The 21062-nt window shown below is 40.8% G+C and overlaps 1 protein-coding gene across 1 annotated transcript in view; it reads right to left on the bottom strand.

Annotated features, from left to right (window-relative positions):
- The window catches only part of LOC148730736 (scavenger receptor cysteine-rich domain-containing protein DMBT1-like), a 46502-nt gene that overhangs the window by 8303 nt on the left and 17137 nt on the right, over positions 1 to 21062 (bottom strand). The window contains exons 4-7 of the mRNA XM_088759546.1: positions 12549 to 12863; positions 7338 to 7649; positions 5040 to 5351; positions 933 to 1244 (exon numbers count right to left, since the gene is read on the bottom strand). Coding sequence (XP_088615672.1) covers positions 933 to 1244; positions 5040 to 5351; positions 7338 to 7649; positions 12549 to 12863 — 1251 coding nt within the window. The remainder of the gene's footprint in view (positions 1 to 932; positions 1245 to 5039; positions 5352 to 7337; positions 7650 to 12548; positions 12864 to 21062) is intronic.

A 21062-nucleotide genomic window follows, 5' to 3' on the forward strand; every position in this document is an offset into this window, starting at 1 on the left:
CAGTGTCTTCATTATCGGCTCTCGACCGCTGTCAATCACATTCTCTGTGGTGCGTTTTTCAGACGGAATCGCTTGTATAACTCTCGGTAAACTGGAGATGCACTTTCTAGGTCGCATGCCGGTGAATTCCCATGGAAAAAGTTTTTCTTTCTCGTGCAAAATATTTTCATTGTTCCTGCCATCCAACATGGCTGCTGTGCAAAACCTCTATATGATAGAAGTTGTTTTCGTTTTCTCCGAAAGCATTTATTTTGCAGAAATGAATACACATGGTTGTCACTGCGTGACATCTGTGTCACGCAGTTGTTCGATTTTTATTTTTATTTTGCAAATGGTTTGAAATTTCTTAAATTGAAGAGTTGCAAGAAATTTTTGAAATAAAATCCATAGAGTACGAATGAGAGGTTTCGTGCTCAGATAAAAGTTCATAACCCTTTTGGACTGGTAACTACTTCATAGGTAATTAGCAAGAAAACGTCACAGTTAATTGATTAATTTCATCTGATGAAAATTAGTGCGCAACAAACAAACAACTGCGTTTCAATGTTTTAAAGAACAAAAATTTGTTGTTCATTGACTCTCTTGTTATGGAAGATTAAGGCATTTGAGATCAGTTGCAATAAAACTTTGGTTTACTTGCATTCGTATTATTAGCATCATGCGGTTTTAAATATGTAAAAGACGAGAGAAAGAAGTAAACCTTGTTTATTCTAAGTTATGTCAACTGTAGGGGTATCGCCACCTTACCTGCAGGTCTAAACACTACTCCAATGTCTTCATTATTCCCCGACAGGTATGGGCTTCCCATCCTCCATAGTAGAAAAGTTAATTGTAATACTGTCGAATACGCTATGGCGCCCTTATATTCTGATTACCTCTATTTTCATTCTTGGTAAAGATAATAACAAAGAGTATTCGTGTCGTTACTCTACCTTTAGGTCGGCACACCACACCAGCATCCTTATGATGCCCACAGTTATGAACTCCCCTTCCACTGTGATCGCACTGTGATATTGATGTCTCATTTCCCACACATTGCACGTCATCCAGCCATATTGGACCAGTTCCTCGCCCAAATGCTGCATTACCAGATGCTGATAAAGCTCCATCGTATCCAAGCTCATGACAAACTATATCAGCGTCCTGTAAGTCCCAAGAGTCGTCACAAATAGTTCCCCATGTACCATTGTACATCACTTCAACACGACCAGAAGACCGCGAATTGCTGAGGCTTACCAAACGAACTGCAGTCGTGAATATAGAGGTTAGATAAAGTTCCGACAAAACATGTTGATTCAGCCACTTTTAAGGCAGTATTGAGAGATTTAAATTTCGTATTTTGAAATATGAAATTTACCACATCGCTCTAAAAAGCCTCGTCGCTTCCAATTATTGTTGTTCAATCTCAGAAAAAAAAGTGAAAAAGGGTGGAGAGGGAGAGTGGGTAAAGCTAAGGGTATGAGGAGAAATAATTGGGGGCTATTCCATAGTATCATCGTGGAATTTAATCTCACATTGTAGAACTTAGCTGAACAAATTTTGACACAATTATACTAAAGCAGGGCGCTGTGATGGAATAGACACAAAATTGGATCCGGAGACTTCAAAACGCGTACATTCACTGGCAACAATCAATAAATCGAATTGGCTCATATTCTTGTATTAGGTTGGTCTATAGATGAAGCAAACCTAGACATAGGTAGTTTGTTGAAAAATTCTTTTGATGACAAGAAATTTGATAAACTTCGATTGACGCATAATTAGCGTCATTCGAAGGCCGAATTTAGCCCAGTTTTGGAGGCCTCGTTTGTACTTGTAAAAGCAGTGAAAAACTTACAAATTTCACAGACATTTAGAACAACGTCTCCCTATGTTTTCACAAAAAAACTAGAGTCACTATTTTTATATTGAAATAAAATACGGATTTCTCTATCTATTGACTTAAGTGCCAATCCGCGAAGACCCGGGGGATGTGAGTCGATTTCAAGTTATATGACGGTAAAGTTTTGACATATATTAAAGACAGCAAACACGCTCTTCAAATTTTTCGCGACTTTAATTTCCTTCGCCAAAACAAACTTTTTTCACCTTGGATATTACGTCTCTTTACACTGTCATTCCTAATGACAAAGGTCTTCTGGCCCTTAAACATTTTTTTGATCAACGTACTGTTAAGGAACCTAAATCTGAAACACTACTACCCTTAGACGAACTAGTGCTCACACTCAATTGTTTTTCATTCAGAGACAACTTTTTCAAACAAACCAGTGGTGTAGCCATGGGTACCAAAATGAGACGTAGCTATGCCAATCTTTTTGAAGGTTTTGTCGAACACCAATTTCTCAGCCAATACAACGGCTCCAAACCTCACCTCTACGGTCCCTACACCGACCACTGTATTGGTGCCATCTCCGCTACCAGAGAGGAGCTGACTCAATTCATAACCGCAGTCACTTCTTTTCACCCGGCTCTGAAATATACCTATAAATTTCTGACAATTCTTTATCCTTCCTAGACATCAAAGTTTCAAATGCAGGCAACGGTTTATGCACCAGTGCGTATTACAAACCTACAGACTCGCATAATTACTTGTTGTATTCGTCTTCGCATCCATCTCTCGTTAAGAATTCCTTTCCTTTTTCTCTATTTCTAAGACTTCGTCTTTTATGTAGTGATGACTCTGATGTCCACCACAAATCGGAGTCAATGTGCGAGTTGTTCGATAAACGTGGTTACCCTGATTCTGTCATTCAAGCGGGCTACCACCGCGCCCAACTTATTGATGGACATTCAGCACTACAAACGTCACAAAAGAAAGATTCCGACCGCATTCCATTCACTCTCACGTTTCACCCTCACAACCACTCAGTTAAATCCATCATTCTTAAACACTTTAAATTACTTCAAAACGATCCAGAGACAAGCACTATCTTTTCGCAGCCTCTGCTCATTTCATTCAAACGCGACAAAAACATAAGCAATGTTTTGGTCAGAAGTTATTTTCAGACTAATGACCAAACAGGCACTTTTAAATGCGCTCGTGCGCGATGTAAAACGTGTCCTTTTATTCAAAACACTGAGAAAATATCGGGACCCAAACGATCCATTAAGATCACCGATCACTTCACGTGCACCTCCGCCAATGTAATCTATTGCATTGTTATTTGTATTTTGACTCGCCCTACGGGCTCGTCAAAATACGGCACAACTCGTAAAAATACTCAGCGATACTACATAACAAAACGTCTAATAAGATTTATTAAAAATTGGATCATTGGATAATGCAATTCAAGACTTTTTATTGGCTTAGCCATTATGGTAAAGGAGCCAATATACCATAATCTAATATCTGTACATTCTAACATCCGATTTCTTCTTACAAAATAAAGTCGAGAAGATTTGTCTAATATCTTGGGGAGGGTTTTTTTTTAATAAAACAATTATTCCACTCGTGCTTGTTGGATATGAGATGATTATAGCCAACTCGGCGCTACGCGCCTCGTTGGCGATCTATCATCTCATATCCAGCGCGCGCTCGTGGAATAATTGTTAAATATTTATTCATTTGATTGAGACATGGTTGTCACAGCGTGACTTATGTCACGCAGTTATTCGATTTATATTCTTCTTTTGCAAGTGGTTTGAGATCTCTTAAATCAAAAAGTTGCAGGGAATTTTTTACATGAAATTTAAAACGTAAGAATGAGAAGTTTCGTGTTCAGATAAGAATTCATAACCTTTTTGGACTTGTAATAAACTAGCTCACAAGTCGCGCTTATGAGCGCGCAGCGCGAGCCGAGCCGAGGGAACTTGTGCGAGTCCTACCACACCAGAACAATAAACCAAGCGAACGACTTTGAGAAAGTCTAGACTTGTAACTACTTATGGGCAATTAGCAATAAAACGTCACAGTTAATTAATTAATTTCATCCGATGAAACTTAGGCCCTGTGTAAAAGCAAGGAGGGTAACCCTTGTGCTAGGGTTACCCTAGCAGGCGGGTCAAAGATAGCCCGGGTTTACAAGGAAAAGTTCACAGGTAGGATTACCCTACCACCCGGGAAAACTTACCTATGCTTGGTAACCGCACGCATTGTTTTCAATGTTCAAAGGGTCTGGAAACAAGTAAAAAGTTGTCCCGGGTAGGCGAGTTATACCCAGCAGAGCGAAAAAAAAAGAAGAAATGTGGGAGCGTTAGCGTAACCCTCCTGCCAGGGTAACCCTAGCACTAGGGTTACCCTGGCGGGAGGGTTACCCTGACGCTCCCACATTTCTTCTTTTTTTCTTCGACGTGTTTACAAGGCACCTAGGGTTACCCTAGCACTAGGGTAACCCTAGCTGAGCGCTAGGGCTACACTAGTGCTAGGGTAATCCTAGCTGACTTGTAAACGCTCTGCTGGGGATAACTAGCCTACCCAGGGCAACTTTTTACCTTTTTCCAGACCCTTTGAACATTGATAACAATGAGTGCGGTTACCAAGCATAGGTAAGTTGTCCCGAGTGGTAGGGTAACCCTACCTGTGAAATTTTGCTTGTAAACCCGGGCCATCTTTGACCCGCCTGCTAGGGTAACCCTAGCACAAGGGTTACCCTCCCTGCTTGTAAACAGGGCCTTAGTGTGCAACAAGCTTAAGGAAACAACTGAGTTTAAATGTTTTGAAGAATGGAGATTTGTCGTTCATTGAATGTCTTGTTGTGGATGATTAAGGGATTTGAGATAAGGTGCAATAAAAATTTGGTTTACTTGCATTCGTATTGTTAGCATAATGCAGCTTAAAACAAGTAAAAGATGAGAGAAAGAAGTAAACTTTGTTTATTCTAAGTTATGTCAACTGTAGGGGTATCGTCGTCTTACCTGTGGGTCGAAACACTACTCTAGTGTCGATATTATTCCCCGACAGGTATGGGCTTCCCATCCTCCATAATAGAAAAGTTAATTGTAATACTGTCGAATACGCTATGGCGCCCTTATATTCTGATTACCTCTCTTTTCATTTTTGGTAAAGATGATAACAAAGAGTACACGTATGGTTACTCTACCTTTAGGTCGGCACACCACACCAGCGTCCTCAAAATGCCCACAGTAATGAGCTCCCAAGCCCGTGTGATTGCACTGTAATATTGATGTCTCATTTCCCACACATTGCACGTCATCCAGCCATATTGGACCAGTTCCTCGCCCAAATGCTGCATTACCAGTTGCCGATAAAGCTCCATCGTATCCAAGCTCATGACAAACTACATCAGCGTCCTGTAAGTCCCAAGAGTCGTCACAAATGGTTCCCCATATACCATAGTGCAGTACTTCAACACGACCCAAATACGGCGACTTGGTGAGGCTCACCAAACGAACTGCAGTCGTAAATATAAAGGTTAGATAAAGTTCCTGAAAAACTCTTCAATTCAGCCATTTTTGAGGAAGTATTTAGAAATTTAAATTTCATATTTTAAAATAAGTTTGAGAAGGAGACAGCTTGAACAATAGCGTTACTTTCTCGCACCCCTGCCCTCAAGCGTGACTCGCGTTATCGTTATTGTATCTGCAGCGTATTGTATTATCGTTATTTTATCTGCAGCGGATATAGACTGCTGCACCATAAGCTTGTTGAGAGGCATGTATCGGCAAAAGTCACAATGTGCCTCGACTTTGCAGGCTCTGGACCCCGCTGATACCAAGGAATCTTCAGCTTATGCAGACTTTTTAACTGCTCGAGCCAGGCCCCCTTTTTTTTCCTATTTCATCGTGAACTTCGCAGTCGCAGTCATAGCCTTACATTCATAGCTTTCTAAGTACAAATTTCGTCACAATAACGTACGGGCATACGAGTCCCAGTGGGTCACAAATCGTTGCTACTTTACGCAGGGCGTTTCGCTTTGTTGTCTGAAATTCCGGGGAAACTGGAGAAGCGGCAACGGTAAACACGTTTTTAGTACTGTTCCACGAAATTCCCAGTATCATCATTATCGGCTCTCGACCGCTGTCAATCACATTCTCTGTGGTGCGTTTTTCAGACGGAATGGCTTCTATAATTTTCGGTGAACTGGAGATCCACTTCCTAGCTCGCATGCCGGTGAATTCCCATGGAAAAAATTTTTCTATCTCATGCAAAATATTTTCATTGTTCCTGCCATCCAACATGGCTGCTGTGCAAAACCTCTATATGATAGAAGTTGTTTTCGTTTTCTCCGAAAGCATTCATTTCGCAGAAATGAATACACATGGTTGTCACTGCGTGACATTTGTGTCACGCAGTTGTTCGATTTTTATTCTTATTTTGCAAGTGGTTTGAAATTTCTTCAATTGAAGAGTTGCAAGGAATTTTTGACTTAAAATCCAAAGAGTACGAATTAGAGGTTTCGTGTTCAGATAAAAATTCGTAGCCTGTTTGGACTTGTAACTACTTCATATGCAATTAGCAAGAGAACGTCACAGTTAATTGATTAATTTCATCTAATAAAACTTAGTGCGCAACAAACAAACAACTGCGTTGTTTGTTTGTTGATTCAATGAACGCAAATTTAAACAACAACAAACATATGAAACATATGTGTGAACTGCGGTTATGAGACGTATATGAGAACGATCCTTCGCAGTAAAGCACTATTTGAGCAATAGTGAAAATCAGACCTGAAAAAAATTTCAGGCCTGTACGGGATTCGAACCACTGACCTCTGCGATACTAGTGCAGCGTTCTACCAATTGAGCTAACAAGCCAACTGGGAGCAGGCCATCAAATTAATTCGACATAAACCCGTAGATGATAAATTTATCATCTACGGGTTTATGTCGAATTAATTTGATGGCCTGCTCCCAGTTGGCTTGTTAGCTCAATTGGTAGAACGCTGCACTAGTATCGCAGAGGTCAGTGGTTCGAATCCCGTACAGGCCTGAAATTTTTTTCAGGTCTGATTTTCACTATTGCTCAAATAGTGCTTTACTGCGAAGGATCGTTCTCATATATGAACGCAAATTTGTTGTTCATTGAATCTCTTGTTATGGAAGATTAAGGCATTTGAGATGAGGTGCAATAAAACTTTGGTTTACTTGCATTCGTATTGTTAGCATCATGCGGTTTGAAAAGTGTAAAAGACGAGAGAAAGAAGTAAACCTTGTTTATTCTAAGTTATGTCAACTGTAGGGGTATCGTCACCTTACCAACAGGTCCAAACACTACTCCAGTGTCATCATTATTCCCCAACAGGTATGGGCTTCCCATCCTCCATAATAGAAAAGTTAATTGTAATACTGTCGAATACGCTATGGCGCCTTTATATTCTGATTAACTCTATTTTCATTGGTAAAGATGATAACAAAGAGTATTCGTGTCGTTACTCTACCTTTAGTTCGGCACACCACACCAGCATCCTTATGATGCCCACAGTTATGAACTCCCCATCCACTGTGATCGCACTGTGATATTGATGTCTCATTTCCCACACATTGCACGTCATCCAGCCATATTGGACCAGTTCCTCGCCCAAATGCTGCATTACCAGATGCTGATAAAGCTCCATCGTATCCGAGCTCATGACAAACTACATCAGCGTCCTGTAAGTCCCAAGAGTCGTCACAAATAGTTCCCCATGTACCATTGTACATCACTTCAACACGACCAGAAGACCGCGAATTGCTGAGGCTTACCAAACGAACTGCAGTCGTAAATATAAAGGTTAAATAAAGTTCCCGACAAAACATGTTGATTCAGCCACTTTTAGGGCAGTATTTAGAGATTTAAATTTCGTATTTTGAAAAATGAAATTTACCACATCGCTCTAAAATGCCTCGTCCCTTCCAGTTATTGTTGTTCAATCTCAGAAAAAAAAGTGAAAAAGGGTAGAGAGGGAGAGTGGGTAAAGGTAAGGGTATGAGGAGAAAAAACTGGGGGCTATTCCATAGTATCATCGTGGAATTTAATCTCACATTGTAGAACTTAGCTGAACAAATTTTGACACAATTATACTGAAGCAGGTCGCTCTGATGGAATAGACACAAAATTGGATCCGGAGACTTCAAAACGCGTACATTCACTGGCAACAATCAATAAATCGAATTGGCTCATATTCTTGTATTAGGTAGGTCTATAAATGAAGCAAACCTAGACATAGGTAGTTGGTTGAAAAATTCTTTTGATTACGAGAAAATTGATAAAACTCCATTCCCGCATAATTAGCGTCATTCGAAGGCCGAATTTAGCCCATTTTTGGAGGCCTCGTTTGTACTTGTAAAAGCAGTGAAAAACTTACAAAATCCACAGACATTTAGAACAATGTCTCCCTATGTTTTCACAAAAAAAATTAGAGTCACTATTTAAAATTGAAATAAAATACGGATTTCTCTATTTGTTGACTTAAGTGCCCATCCTCGGAGACCCTGGGGATGTGAGTCAATTTCAAGTTATATGACGGTAAAGTTTTGACGTATATTAAAGGCAGCCAACACGCTTTTCAAATTTTTCGCGACTTTAATTTCCTTGGCAAAAACAAACTTCTTTTCACCATGGCTATTACGTCTCTTTACAGTGTCATTCCTAATAGCAAAGGTCTTCTGGCCCTTAAACATCTTTTTGATCAACGTACTGTTAAGGAACCTAAATCTGAAACACTACTACCCTTGGCCGAACTAGTGCTCACACTCAATTGTTTTTCATTCAGAGACAACTTTTTCAAACAAACCAGTGGTGTAGCCATGGCTACCAAAATGGGACCTAGCTATGCCAATCTTTTTGTAGGTTTTGTCGAACACCAGTTTTTCAGCGAATACAACGGCTCCAAACCTGAACTCTACGGTCGCTACATCGACGACTTTATCGGCGCTACCTCCTCTACCAGAGAGGAGCTGACTCAATTCATAACCGCAGTCAATTCTTTTCACCCGGCTCTGAAATATACCTGGGAAATTTCTTAGAATTCTTTATCCTTTTTAGACATCAAAGTTTCAAATGTAGGCAACGGTTTATGCACTAGTGCGTATTACAAACCTACAAACTCGCATAATTACTTGTTGTATTCGTCTTCGCATCCATCTCTCGCTAAGAATTCCTTTCCTTTTTCTCAGTTTCTAAGACTTCGTCTTTTATGTAGTGATGACTCTGATGTCCACCACAAATCAGAGTCAATGTGCCAGTTTTTCGATAAACGTGGTTACCCTGATTCTGTCGTTCAAGCGGTTTACCACCGCGCCCAACTTATTGATGGACATTTAGCACTACAAACGTCACAAAAGAAAGATTCCGACCGCATTCCATTCACTCTCACGTTTCACCCTCACAACCACTCAGTTAAATCCATCATTCTTAAACACTTTAAATTACTTCAAAACGATCCAGAGACAAGCACTATCTTTTCGCAGCCTCTGCTCATTTCATTCAAACACGACAAAAACATAAGCAGTTTTTTAATCAGAAGTTCTCTTCTGACTAATGACCAACCAGGCACTTTTAATAGCGCTCGTGCGCGATGCAAAACGTGTCCTTTCATTCAAAACACTGAGAAAATATCGGGACCCAAACGATCCATTAAGATCACCGATCACTTCACGTGCACCTCGCCCAATGTAATCTATTGCAGAACTTGCACTTATTGGAAAAAGATTTACATCGGCGAAACAGACAGAAGACTAGGTGACCGATTCCGAGAACACCTTGGCGACGTGGAGAGGAATGAGAACTACGCATCGAAACCAGTCGCTAGACGTTTTAATTTAACTAATCATTCGAGGGAACATATGGCAATCTGCGGTCTTTCCTTACACTTAGGTAGCACGGAAAGCAGTGAAACTCTTGAAGAAAAGCTCATATTTCAAACCGGCAGTCTAAATCCCACAGGTATCAACGAACGCTTTTAATTCTAGGCAGACAGACAGACAGACATCTATATTTATACAGGATAGCCCCTTCAGTGTAGTAAACACTGGTATCAACGGGGGTCCTGTAACCCACCCAACCCACCCCAGGGGAGGACATCCATCACACAGTAATCTCGTGCGTGGGAAATTAACGTCTCCTGCCCCTAACCCTGCAGGAGACGGGACCTCCCTTTATTCGTCCCTATCCGAGAAGACTAGAATATCTAACCAATTCTTGATGTTAAAGAAAGGAAGCATATTCTTCTCAGTTAATTTTAAGACCCTGAGTGTTGGTCCGGCCGGTATTGAACTCTCGACCTCCCGCACAGCAGTCCGGCGCTCTCCCAATTGAGCTAACCAGGCGGCGGTAATTTATTTGTGTTTTTCTCGTTGCCATGTTCTCACAAATAATGTAGCTCCATTTTCTGCCTTTAAAAGCACGCACAACCCACAATTCCTCTATTCGCTCCGGTGAAGGGCTAACGCTCGAAACGTCAGCTTCTATAATCGTAACGGTAGCCAATTTACCATTTCAACTTTGTTGATATATTCAAATTACTTCGTTACCCCCATCGACCAACCTCTAACAGTTTCTTTAGAAACTATCAGCCTTTATCATCCAACTACACCCAGAGGAGTACAAATATCACGCGGTATTTGTACTCGTCTATTGTAGAGTACGGGTTAAACAGGTTTTCTCGCATTGCGCAAGGGAAGAGTTGGATTGTAGTAACGAAAAAAAAGCAAATGGCTGACAATTTGAATCATATTTCCGACGACGAAGAGTCAAAATGCCTGGCAAATATAGATCCAAGTTCATTAGATGAATCGAAGAAAAACAGCTTGATCAGAAAATTTCTTCATTTAATGAAGAAAATAGAAACAGCAACACAACAACGCGCCAATTCCGTTCCGGTTCGCATACTTCTGTCACGCACTCCCCGTAAATATACATCCGCGAAATTCGCCCGCACTGAAATGACAGTTTGGCGTGTTGGATAGTAAATAACTTATTAGACGTTTTGTTGTGTAGTATCGCTGAGTATTTTTACTCGTTATTTGTATTTTGACTCGCCCTACAGGCTCGTAAAAATACGGCACAACTCGTAAAAATACTCAGCGATACTACACAACAAAACGTCTAATAAGATACATTTATTTATTTGATTTAGACATGGTTGTCACAGAGTGACTTATGTCACGCAGTTATTCGATTTATAATTTTCTTTTCCAAGTGGTTTGAAATTTCTTAAATCGAAAAGTTGCAGGGAATCTTTTACATGAATTCCAAAAAGTACGAATGGGAAGTTTCGTGTTCAGATAAGAATTCATAACCTTTTTGGACTTCTAATAAATTAGCTCACAAGTCGTGCTTATGAGCGCGCAGCGCGAGCCGAGCCGAGCGAGCTCGTGCGAGTCCTACCACACCAGAACAATAAACCTAGCGAAAGACTTTGAGAAAGTCTAGAATTGTAACTACTTATGGGCAATTAGCAATAAAACGTCACAGTTAATTAATTAATTTCATCCGATGAAACCTAGGCCCTGTTTACAAGAAAGGAGGGTAACCCTTGTGCTAGGGTTACCCTAGCAGGCGGGTCAAAGATAGCCCGGGTTTACAAGCAAAATTTCACAGGTAGGGTTACCCTACCACCCGGGACAACTTACCGATGCTTGGTAGCCGCACGCATTGTTATCAATGTTCAAAGGGTCTGGAAACAAGTACAAAGTTTTCCCGGGTAGGCGAGTTATCCGCAGCAGAGCGAAAAAAAATGAAGAAATGTGGGAGCGTTAGGGTAACCCTCCTGCCAGGGTAACTCCAGCAAGGGTTACCCTACCAGCTTGTAAACAGGGCCTTATGCCCTGTTTACAAGCAGGTAGGGGAACCCTAGTGCTAGGGTTATCCTGGCAGGAGGGTTACCCTAATGCTCCCACATTTCTTCTTCTTTTCATCGACGTGTTTACAAGGCAGCTAGGGTTACCCTAGCACTAGGGTAACGCTAGCTGAGCGCTAGGGTTACCCTAGCGCTAGGGTAACCCTAGCTGCCTTGTAAACGCTCTGCTGGGATAACTCGCCTACCCTGGACAACTTTTTGCTTGTTTCCAGTCCCTTTGAACATTGATAACAATGCGTGCGGTTACCAAGCATAGGTAAGTTGTCCCGGGTGGTAGGGTAACCCTACCTGTGGGATTTTGCTTGTAAACCCGGGCTATCTTTGACCCGCCTGCTAGGGTAACCCTAGCACAAGGGTTACCCTCCCTGGTTGTAAACAGGGCCTTAGTGTGCAGCAGGCTTAAGTAAACAACTGAGTTTAAATGTTTTGACGAATTGAAATTTGTCGTTCATTGAATGTCTTGTTGTGGATGATTAAGGCATTGGAGAGAAGGTGCAATAAAGATTTGGTTTACTTGCATTTGTATTGTTAGAATAATGCAGCTTAAAACAAGTAAAAGATGAGAAAAAGAAGTAAACTTTGTTTATTCTAAGTCATGTCAACTGTAGGGGTATCGTCGTCCTACCTGCGGGTCGAAACACTATTCTAGTGTCGATATTATTCTCCAGCAGGTATGGGCTTCCCATCCTCCATAATAGAAAAGTTAATTGTAATACTGTCGAATACGCTATGGCGCCCTTATATTCTGATTACCTCTATTTTCATTCTTGGTAAAGATGATAACAAAGAGTACACGTATGGTTACTCTACCTTTAGGTCGGCACACCACACCAGCGTCCTCAAAATGCCAACAGTAATGAGCTCCCCAGCCCATGTGATTGCACTGTGATATCGATGCCTCATTTCCCACACATTGCACGTTATGCAGCCATATTGGACCAGTTCCTCGCCCAAATGCTGCATTACCAGTTGCCGATAAAGCTCCATCGTATCCAAGCTCATGACAAACTACATCGGCGTCCCGTAAGTCCCAAGAGTCGTCACAAATGGTTCCCCATATACCATTGTGCAGTACTTCAACACGACCCAAATACGGCCACTTGGTGAGGCTCACCAAACGAACTCCTGTCGTAAATATAAAGGTTAGATAAATTTCCCGAAAAACTTGTCAATTCAGCCATTTTTGAGGAAGTATTTAGAAATTTGAATTTAATATTTTAAAATATGTTCAATATCAGAAAAAAAAGGGAAAAATGGTATAGAGGAAGAGTGGGTAAAGGTAAGCGTATGGGGAGAAAAGTTTGGTGGGCTATTCCAGAGCATTATCGCGGAATTAGTCTCATAACCTTTTTGTTACGATTGTAAAGGACCAGACTGGTCTGATGGAATAGAAACAAAATTGGATCTGGAGACTTCAAAACGCGTTCATTTACCTGCAACAGTTGTTTTGACTGTTGACAGTTATCTGTGAATTTGTCTGATTTTTAGCGACATCTTAACTTAAACGAAGGGATCCTCGAATAGCTTCGACCATAGAACAGGATGACACGACCGGCACGCTGCGGTTGAAAAACACTCGATGATCACATGATACTGAGTAACCAATTGAGTAGAGGAAGAACAGAGACAGCTTGAACAATAGCGTTACTTTTTCGCACCCCTCCCCTCAAGCGTGACTCGCATTATCGTTATTGTATCTGCAGCGTATTGTATTATCGTTATTGTATCTGCAGCGGATATGGACTGCTGCACCATAAGCTTGTTGAGAGGCATGTATCGACAAAAGTCACAATGTGGTTCGACTTGGCAGGCTCTGGACCTCGCTGATACCAAGGAATCTTCAGCTCATGCAGAATTTTCAACTGCTCGAGCCAAGCCCCCTTTTTTTCTCTATTTCATCGTGAACCTCGCAGTTCCAGTCATAGCCTTGCATTCACAGCTTTCTAAGTACAATTTTCGTCACAATAACGTACGGGCATACGAGTCCCAGTGGGTCCCAAATCGTTGCTACTTTACGCAGGACATTTCGCTTTGTTGTCTGAAATTCCGGGGAAACTGGAGAAGCGGCAACGGTAAACACGTTTTCAGTACTGTTCCACGAAATTCCCAGTGTCATCATTATCGGCTCTCGACTGCTGTCAATCACATTCTCTGTGGGCGTTTTTCAGACGGAATCGCTTGTATAATTTTCGGTGAACTGGAGATCCACTTCCTAGGGGCTCTGAGAGACAAGATGGCGGCTGGACGTGTGAAATTTCTACTTATCATCTCAGTATGGTTTCTCGCTCCTTCGTACGTTTTTGAGCTTGGTAAACAGTGCAACTTACACGTAAGAAAAATCAAGGTGCCTTTTGATGGAAATAGTATTACGCCATGGATTAAAGGGAGTACTTTGTACCGAAATTGGTTGACGATAAGACGTTCTGGTAACTACTTGAAGTCGAGAGTGAATTACTACGGCAACTGCTCAGCTACTTTTAACTTAGAGCTACTTCGCCTCTGTGGTGATATAAGCACTAATCCAGGGCCTCTGTGTACAAAAAAATGTTCTGAGTGTGACCGGATTGTGGCCCGAAATCATCGAGCAACTTGGTGTGATGGCTGCTCTTCGTGGACTCACATCAAATGTGGCGGCGTACTACCTAAAGAGTATCTGCACATGATGTCCACTAACAACAATTCGAGAACCTGTAGGTCGTGTTTGGAATTGTTACATCAGCTTCCTTTTGCGAATACAAGTCTAAACTCTAGCGGCGTTTCTAACGCCGAGTCAACCTCAGAGGAAAACGATACAGTAATATCAGTTTGGACAGAGTTTGATAACATTGCTCGAAAGCACCGCGGAAACTTCAAGATCGGCCATATTAATGTAAACAGTGTTGGTGGTTTCAAATTCTATGAAATAAAAACTTGGCTACTCTCTGGAAGATTCGACGTTCTTGTTATTTCTGAAACCAAAATTGATGCAAGTTTCCCGGACAGTCAATTTCATATCGATGGCTATCGCTTATGTCGCAAGGATAGACAGGCTGGCGGCGGAGGATTAATGATTTATGTTAGAAGTGATGTTTACTTTATAACAGTGAGACAGCTCGAAGGAATGTCGCTTGAAAATTTGTCCACCTTTAAAACAGAGTTTATGGTTCTCAAAATCAAACTAGGAAAGGGCTGGATAACAGTTGTGGGTGTTTACAGACCTCCGTCTGTACCGAAATCTCGATGGATTAATGAACTCTCATCACTCTTTGAAGCAGTGGCGATGCTTTCAGATACTGTGTTTTATGCCGGGAATTTCAATGCGGATTTATTGGATCCAGACAAACCTCCAAAGGATGGTAGAAGCTTCTTAGACTTGTTGGATATTTTTGATCTTAATTGCTTAATTACCAAAGCCACACGTAAGACCAAAACAACTGAGACACTAATCGATCTCATACTGACTAATAACAAGACAAAGGGCTAACGCTCGAAACGTCAGCTTTTGTAATCATTACGGTGGCCAATTTACCATTTCAACTTTGTTGATATATCCAAACAAGACAAAGACTTTGACATCCGGTGTGGTGGATACTCAAATCAGTGATCATTCGCTGGTTTTTACTGTCTTGCGGTCAGTTGCGCCCAGATCGCGTTCAAAAAAAATATGTTTTCGAAGCCTAAAAAATTTCAACCAAGAGAAATTTGTGCAGGATTTACGTATAGCACCTTTTACCATAATGAATCTATTTGATGATGTAAATGACAAACTTTTCGCCTTTGAACAACTGTACAATGACATATTGGAGGAGCATGCCCCTCTTAAACAGACCATTGTCAGGGGCAATCAAGTCCCATATATGAATGAACAATGGCGTAAGGCTATTAGACATCGAAATAAATTATGGCGGAAATTTACCAAAGATCGCACGGACACAAATTACAAACAGTATAAAATTCATCGCAATAAATGCACGTCAATACGAAGGAAAGCGATAAAAGAACACTTTTTGAAAAAGTCAACATCGTCTGAGAACCCGCGTGAGTTCTGGAATGCGTACCGCCCATTCTTACATGGTAAAACAAAGCAGGCTAATGATATTATCCTTGAAGAAAATAATGTTGTCATTACTGAGAAGAATGCCGTTGCAGAGCTTTTTAATAATCACTTTATTCAAGTCGCTAAAAGTGTTGCACGGATAAATGACAGTGACTATGGACATGACTTCGAAAATCATCCTAGTATTTTGGCCATTCATGAACATTATAGGGACATCAATACGCCACTTTCTTTTGATTTTCACTGTACCAACGGTGTGCAGGTTGAAAAATTGCTTAAAGAAGTTAATGTGAGCAAGTCGAGTGGTCACGACATGATACCGCCGCGACTAATCAAAGCATCGGCAGCTGTGATAGCTGAGCCCATCGCTCATATGTTTAATGCCTCAATTGCTCAAGGTTGCTACGCGAGTGTATGGAAAATGGGGCAGGTGACACCGCTGTTTAAGAAGGGTGATGAATTTAAAAAAGAAAACTATAGGCCTGTCACAGTCCTACCTGTACTCAACAATATATATGAGAAGCTGCTAATAGCACAGCTGGGAGACTTTTATCAAGCGACTCTGTCGGATTCCATCAGCTCTTACAGAAGGTTCTACAGTTGCGAGACGGCGCTGCTAAAGTTAATTGAGGACTGGAGGGCTATGCTCGATAAAGGGGAATTAGTTGCGGTAGTCTCAATGGATCTTTCTAAGGCTTTCGATGTTATTCAACACAATCTACTTTTAGCAAAACTCAAAGCTTATGGTGTGGGAGAGAGAAGTTTAGCACTCTTCAAGGATTATTTTTCGGGGAGACAGCAGAGAGTCAAGATTGGGGACACCTTTTCCGGTTGGAAAGATGTTAAAAGAGGAGTTCCGCAAGGAAGTGTTTTGGGGCCTGTGTTTTTTAACATATTCATCAACGACTTGTTTTACTCGGTTACGCAAGGTAAATTTTACGCATATGCGGACGATCATCAGTTATACTCTTCTGATGTCGACCCAGTAGCTCTAGAGAACTGTATTTGTCGGGAAGTGAGAGTTGCAAATAAGTGGTATCGCAGCAATGGAATGATTGTAAATGAGACAAAACACCAGGCTATAGTCTTGGGAAAAACAGGCCACTCCTTCTCTTTTCCATTAAAAGATTCTTTGGATATATTTGGAATAAATATTGACAATAGGTTGCGTTTTGATACTTATATATCAACTATTTGTAAGAAGATAAATGGCCAGTTCAATGTAATGCTAAGATTTCGTAAACTTATCTCTAAAGATACTCTACTAAGATTGTATAAGGCTTTTATTATGCCACATTTTAACTATTGTTCGTCTGTATGGCACTTTTGTGGTGCACGTAGTACTGAGAAGATAGATACTTTAAACAAGCGAATTCTTAGAGTTATCTTGCAGGATTATAATTCTCCCTATGACTCTCTACTCAGCAAAGTTAACTCCAAATCTCTGTATAAAAGACGCCTTCAGACTTTCTTAATTATATTGTACAAGAGCTTGTTTTTTAACTGCTATCCAGGCTATCTAAAGAATATGTTTAGTTTCCGGTCTGTATCCTATAATCTACGCGGAAATTATATTTTGTCTCTACCGTCTACAAAAACTACTACTTATGGTCTTCACTCCTTTTCATATATGGCTTCAAAACTATGGAACTCTCTTCCGGACTCTTTTAGAACGTCTGACTTTTCTGATTTCAAGCGCAAGATTCTACAGTATGACTCTTTCTCATAGTTAAATTTTAGAATGTTACAATTTTACATTTTACATTTTACATTTTAGTAGTATTTAGAATTATACTTGTAACTCGAAGATACTAGCTTATTCTTTAGCTACTCCAAATTCGAGATTAAATAAAGTATATGTATGTATGTATGTATGTATGTATAGCTCGCATGCCGGTGACTTCCTATGATGCTTTCAATTGACGGTATAGCTCCACTCCATCATCATCCCTTTCGCCACTGTCAATAGAATCGTCCATAAAGGTTGACTTAAGGACGATCTCAGCGGCAAGGAGATAATGGTGTTGGTTTCGTCGAGCATTTTCCTGCGCAACAAACTGCAACTCCATAGCGGCAGCATTCTTTCCAAAAACTACATGGTTAAACTCGAATACATCTGCTTCTCGGTTGGGGTTAAGATCTTAGCGCAACAATCGGAAGTGGTATCGTTGCTGCTCTTAAATCTTTAGCTGGATATACATTTCTTTTATGTCACAGGCGATGCCAATGGTGTTTCGACAGAAACGGACAGGGACGTTGAAAAGATCTTGCAGTAATTTTTGGCCCGGGATGAGTCATGTCATGACTCAGCTTCTTCTCCAACTTCTACAAAGAACACGACTCATGCACGCGCCGTCAGAACTGAAAACCCTATGAATGGGCAGTTAGCAGCCTACTTTTAGAGGGTGATCTTTTGTGACTGAAATTGGGCAGTTACATTTCATCAGAGATCACATTTGATGACCAATTAAACTCAACGGAATGGCGTCCACTGGATTTTTGTTTTTGTTTTTTGTATTTTTCTTTTCTTTTCTGTCTACTGTAATGGTTTTATCGAATTCTGCATTTAATTTTGTTATCGTGGATTTAACGTTTCTGGTCGAAGGATTCTTCGACCAAGCAGCTCCCGCCTACCAGAATGCACTCGACGACAATGGATACAGCTACACACTTTACTATGAACCAACGCACAAGCAAAGGCGCAAGAACCGTCAACGCAACAACATCCTCTGGTTCAACCCACTTTTCAGCAAGAACACCAGCACTAACACCGGGCATAAATTCCTCGCGCTGATAGACAAACACTTCCCTAAAGACCATAAGCTTCGCAAAATATTCAACAGAAACACAATAAAGATCAGTTACAGCTGCATGAACAATATAAAACAAATCATTGACAACCGCAACAAAAGAATCCTCACTTCCCACGTAAAGAATAAGGCTGCCGACACAACCGCCGACACTACCGCTAACAATAAGAGGAAATGCAACTGCCAACAGAAAAACTTATGCCAACTAGACGGAAATTGCCTCCAACAATCTGTTATCTACCAAGCTACCGTCACACGTAAAAACAACAACTCGACGGATTCATACATCGGACTCACTGCAAATGACTTCAAGACCCGCTACAGCAACCACACCCCATCGTTCCGACACGCAAAGCACCGAAGCTCTACCGACCTCAGTAAACACATCTGGACACTTAAAGACAACAACATCGGCTATTCTATCACCTGACGCATTCTATCTTCACACCTGCCCTACAACAGCTCAAGCAAACGATGCAACCTATGCCCTAAAGAGGAATTCCTGATCATCTGCCTACCCGACCTATCTACACTCAACAAACGTAACGAACTCATCTCTTCCTGCCGACACAGAAACAAAGCCCTCCTACGCAACAGCTGACTTGACACTTTTCGCACCAAATAAATTATGTTAATTAGTATAGTATATAAGCAATGGTACTGCGTTATTCTGTAATTAAAATCCCCTGATGATTAGGCAACCACGAAATAGGTCTGTAGGGATGAAGTGTAGTTGATTTATTTTTTTCTGCCTATTACACGTTAGATATCTATATATATATATACATAAAGCGTATGGGTTATATATAGATCCCACACACGTTATATATATATATATATATATATATATATATATATATATATAATATATATATATATATAACGTGTATATATATATACGTTTTTTTTTCTAATAAAACTATCTTCCCTGGAGAGCTGTTATTTTTGTGTTCTGTCGAATTCTCGATAATGCGAGTTCGAGTGATCTTTTATGCGCATTTGTATTTGATGGATTGTTTATTTGCTCTCACTCTTTCCGACGGCCTCCCGGTTAGCCTCAATGGATAGAGCGCTGGACTGTTGTGCGGGAGGTCGAGGGTTCAAGCCCCGGCCGGACCAACACTCAAGGTCTTAAAATAATTGAGAGGAATATGCTACCTTTCTATAACATCAAGTCATCGCCAGATATCGAGGACATTTTGCTCCTGCATTCATTGGTCAACGGATTGCAGTCGAATGAAAACAAAGATGGCGGTCAAGACAAATTCCATATAAAATATTGAACGATTTAAGTTCTGTGGACCTTCTTTATGGACAAAAAGGCAAAAGAAAAACAACTTTGAACTGATCTCTTGGTATTTTAAGGCAGAGTGACTTATAGCAATTTGCTGTCTGATGTAATGCAAGGGACACTCTGTACTTAGCTTCAATGTCCACACAAACTGGCTTTTTTTGTAATCGTCTAAGATGTCAGACATTTTGGATATTGTAGCTTAAAACACTTGCATTAAATAATAGGAAGATCTAGGCAAATCCTACTTGAAAAGGGCTTTTTCTCCCCGTTGAAAACACAGTTCAACGAACGTACTAATGCAGATCTCTCTGATCTGCCTTTTAATTTTCGCGCGAGAAAATTTTTATTCAAGGCTCTACTTTAGTATGAGAGGGTCTGGATTGAGTTTATTTCCCGTCAAACATTGCTGAATTAGAAAAACAAATATGGTGACAGTTTGAAGGTTTCGCGGAGGGATTTTCTTTTAACGCCTTCCCTTCTGGTCCATCCTCAAGGATGGTCTCAGATCACAGACTCCACAGAGCAAAAGTAGCAATTTTCAAGCTCTTTTGGAAGTATCTCATTGTCAAGAAATGTCTCTTTTTATGGACGATTTGCTTACTTCGAAATTCCCTTTATTTAATGCGAGTCGGAGCTAGTTGACTCCCTAGAGGGTTGCTCCTCAAATCGGCGATCCTTTGCCATGGATTACGCTATATTTGAAACAGACTAGAGATAATGGCTAGCCTCGAATATCGAACATTGCTGACTTTGCTGGAAGTAAGTAGACAAACAGCTTTTGAATTATTTATTATGTCAGAAGTACAGCTTAATCTCTACTGAACATGTTTCGAGTCGGAGCTAAGGAATAATCTTACTCGTATTTGTGGTATTTTGGACTTTTGTGGAAATCCCATACATTTCCTTGCGCGATTTCGCCGCCATTAACTTCTCAATACGCACGCGCGTCCGGCATTTTGACCCAAATTTCTGGCAATGTATCCTCAGATATTCTAGTCTTCTCGGAAAGGGACGAATAAATGGAGGTCCCGTCTCCTACAGGGTTAGGGGTAGGAGACGTTAATTTCCCACGCACGAGATTACTGTGTGATGGATGTCCTACCGTGGGGTGGGATGGGTGGGATTTTAATGGGTGGACTACTCGCATGGATCGCATATGTTCCGTTCTAGTCCTGCCCTACTGC

This window comes from Stylophora pistillata, chromosome 5, assembly GCF_964205215.1.
Source record: "Stylophora pistillata chromosome 5, jaStyPist1.2, whole genome shotgun sequence".
In the NCBI taxonomy this organism is placed as follows: Eukaryota; Metazoa; Cnidaria; class Anthozoa; order Scleractinia; family Pocilloporidae; genus Stylophora; species Stylophora pistillata.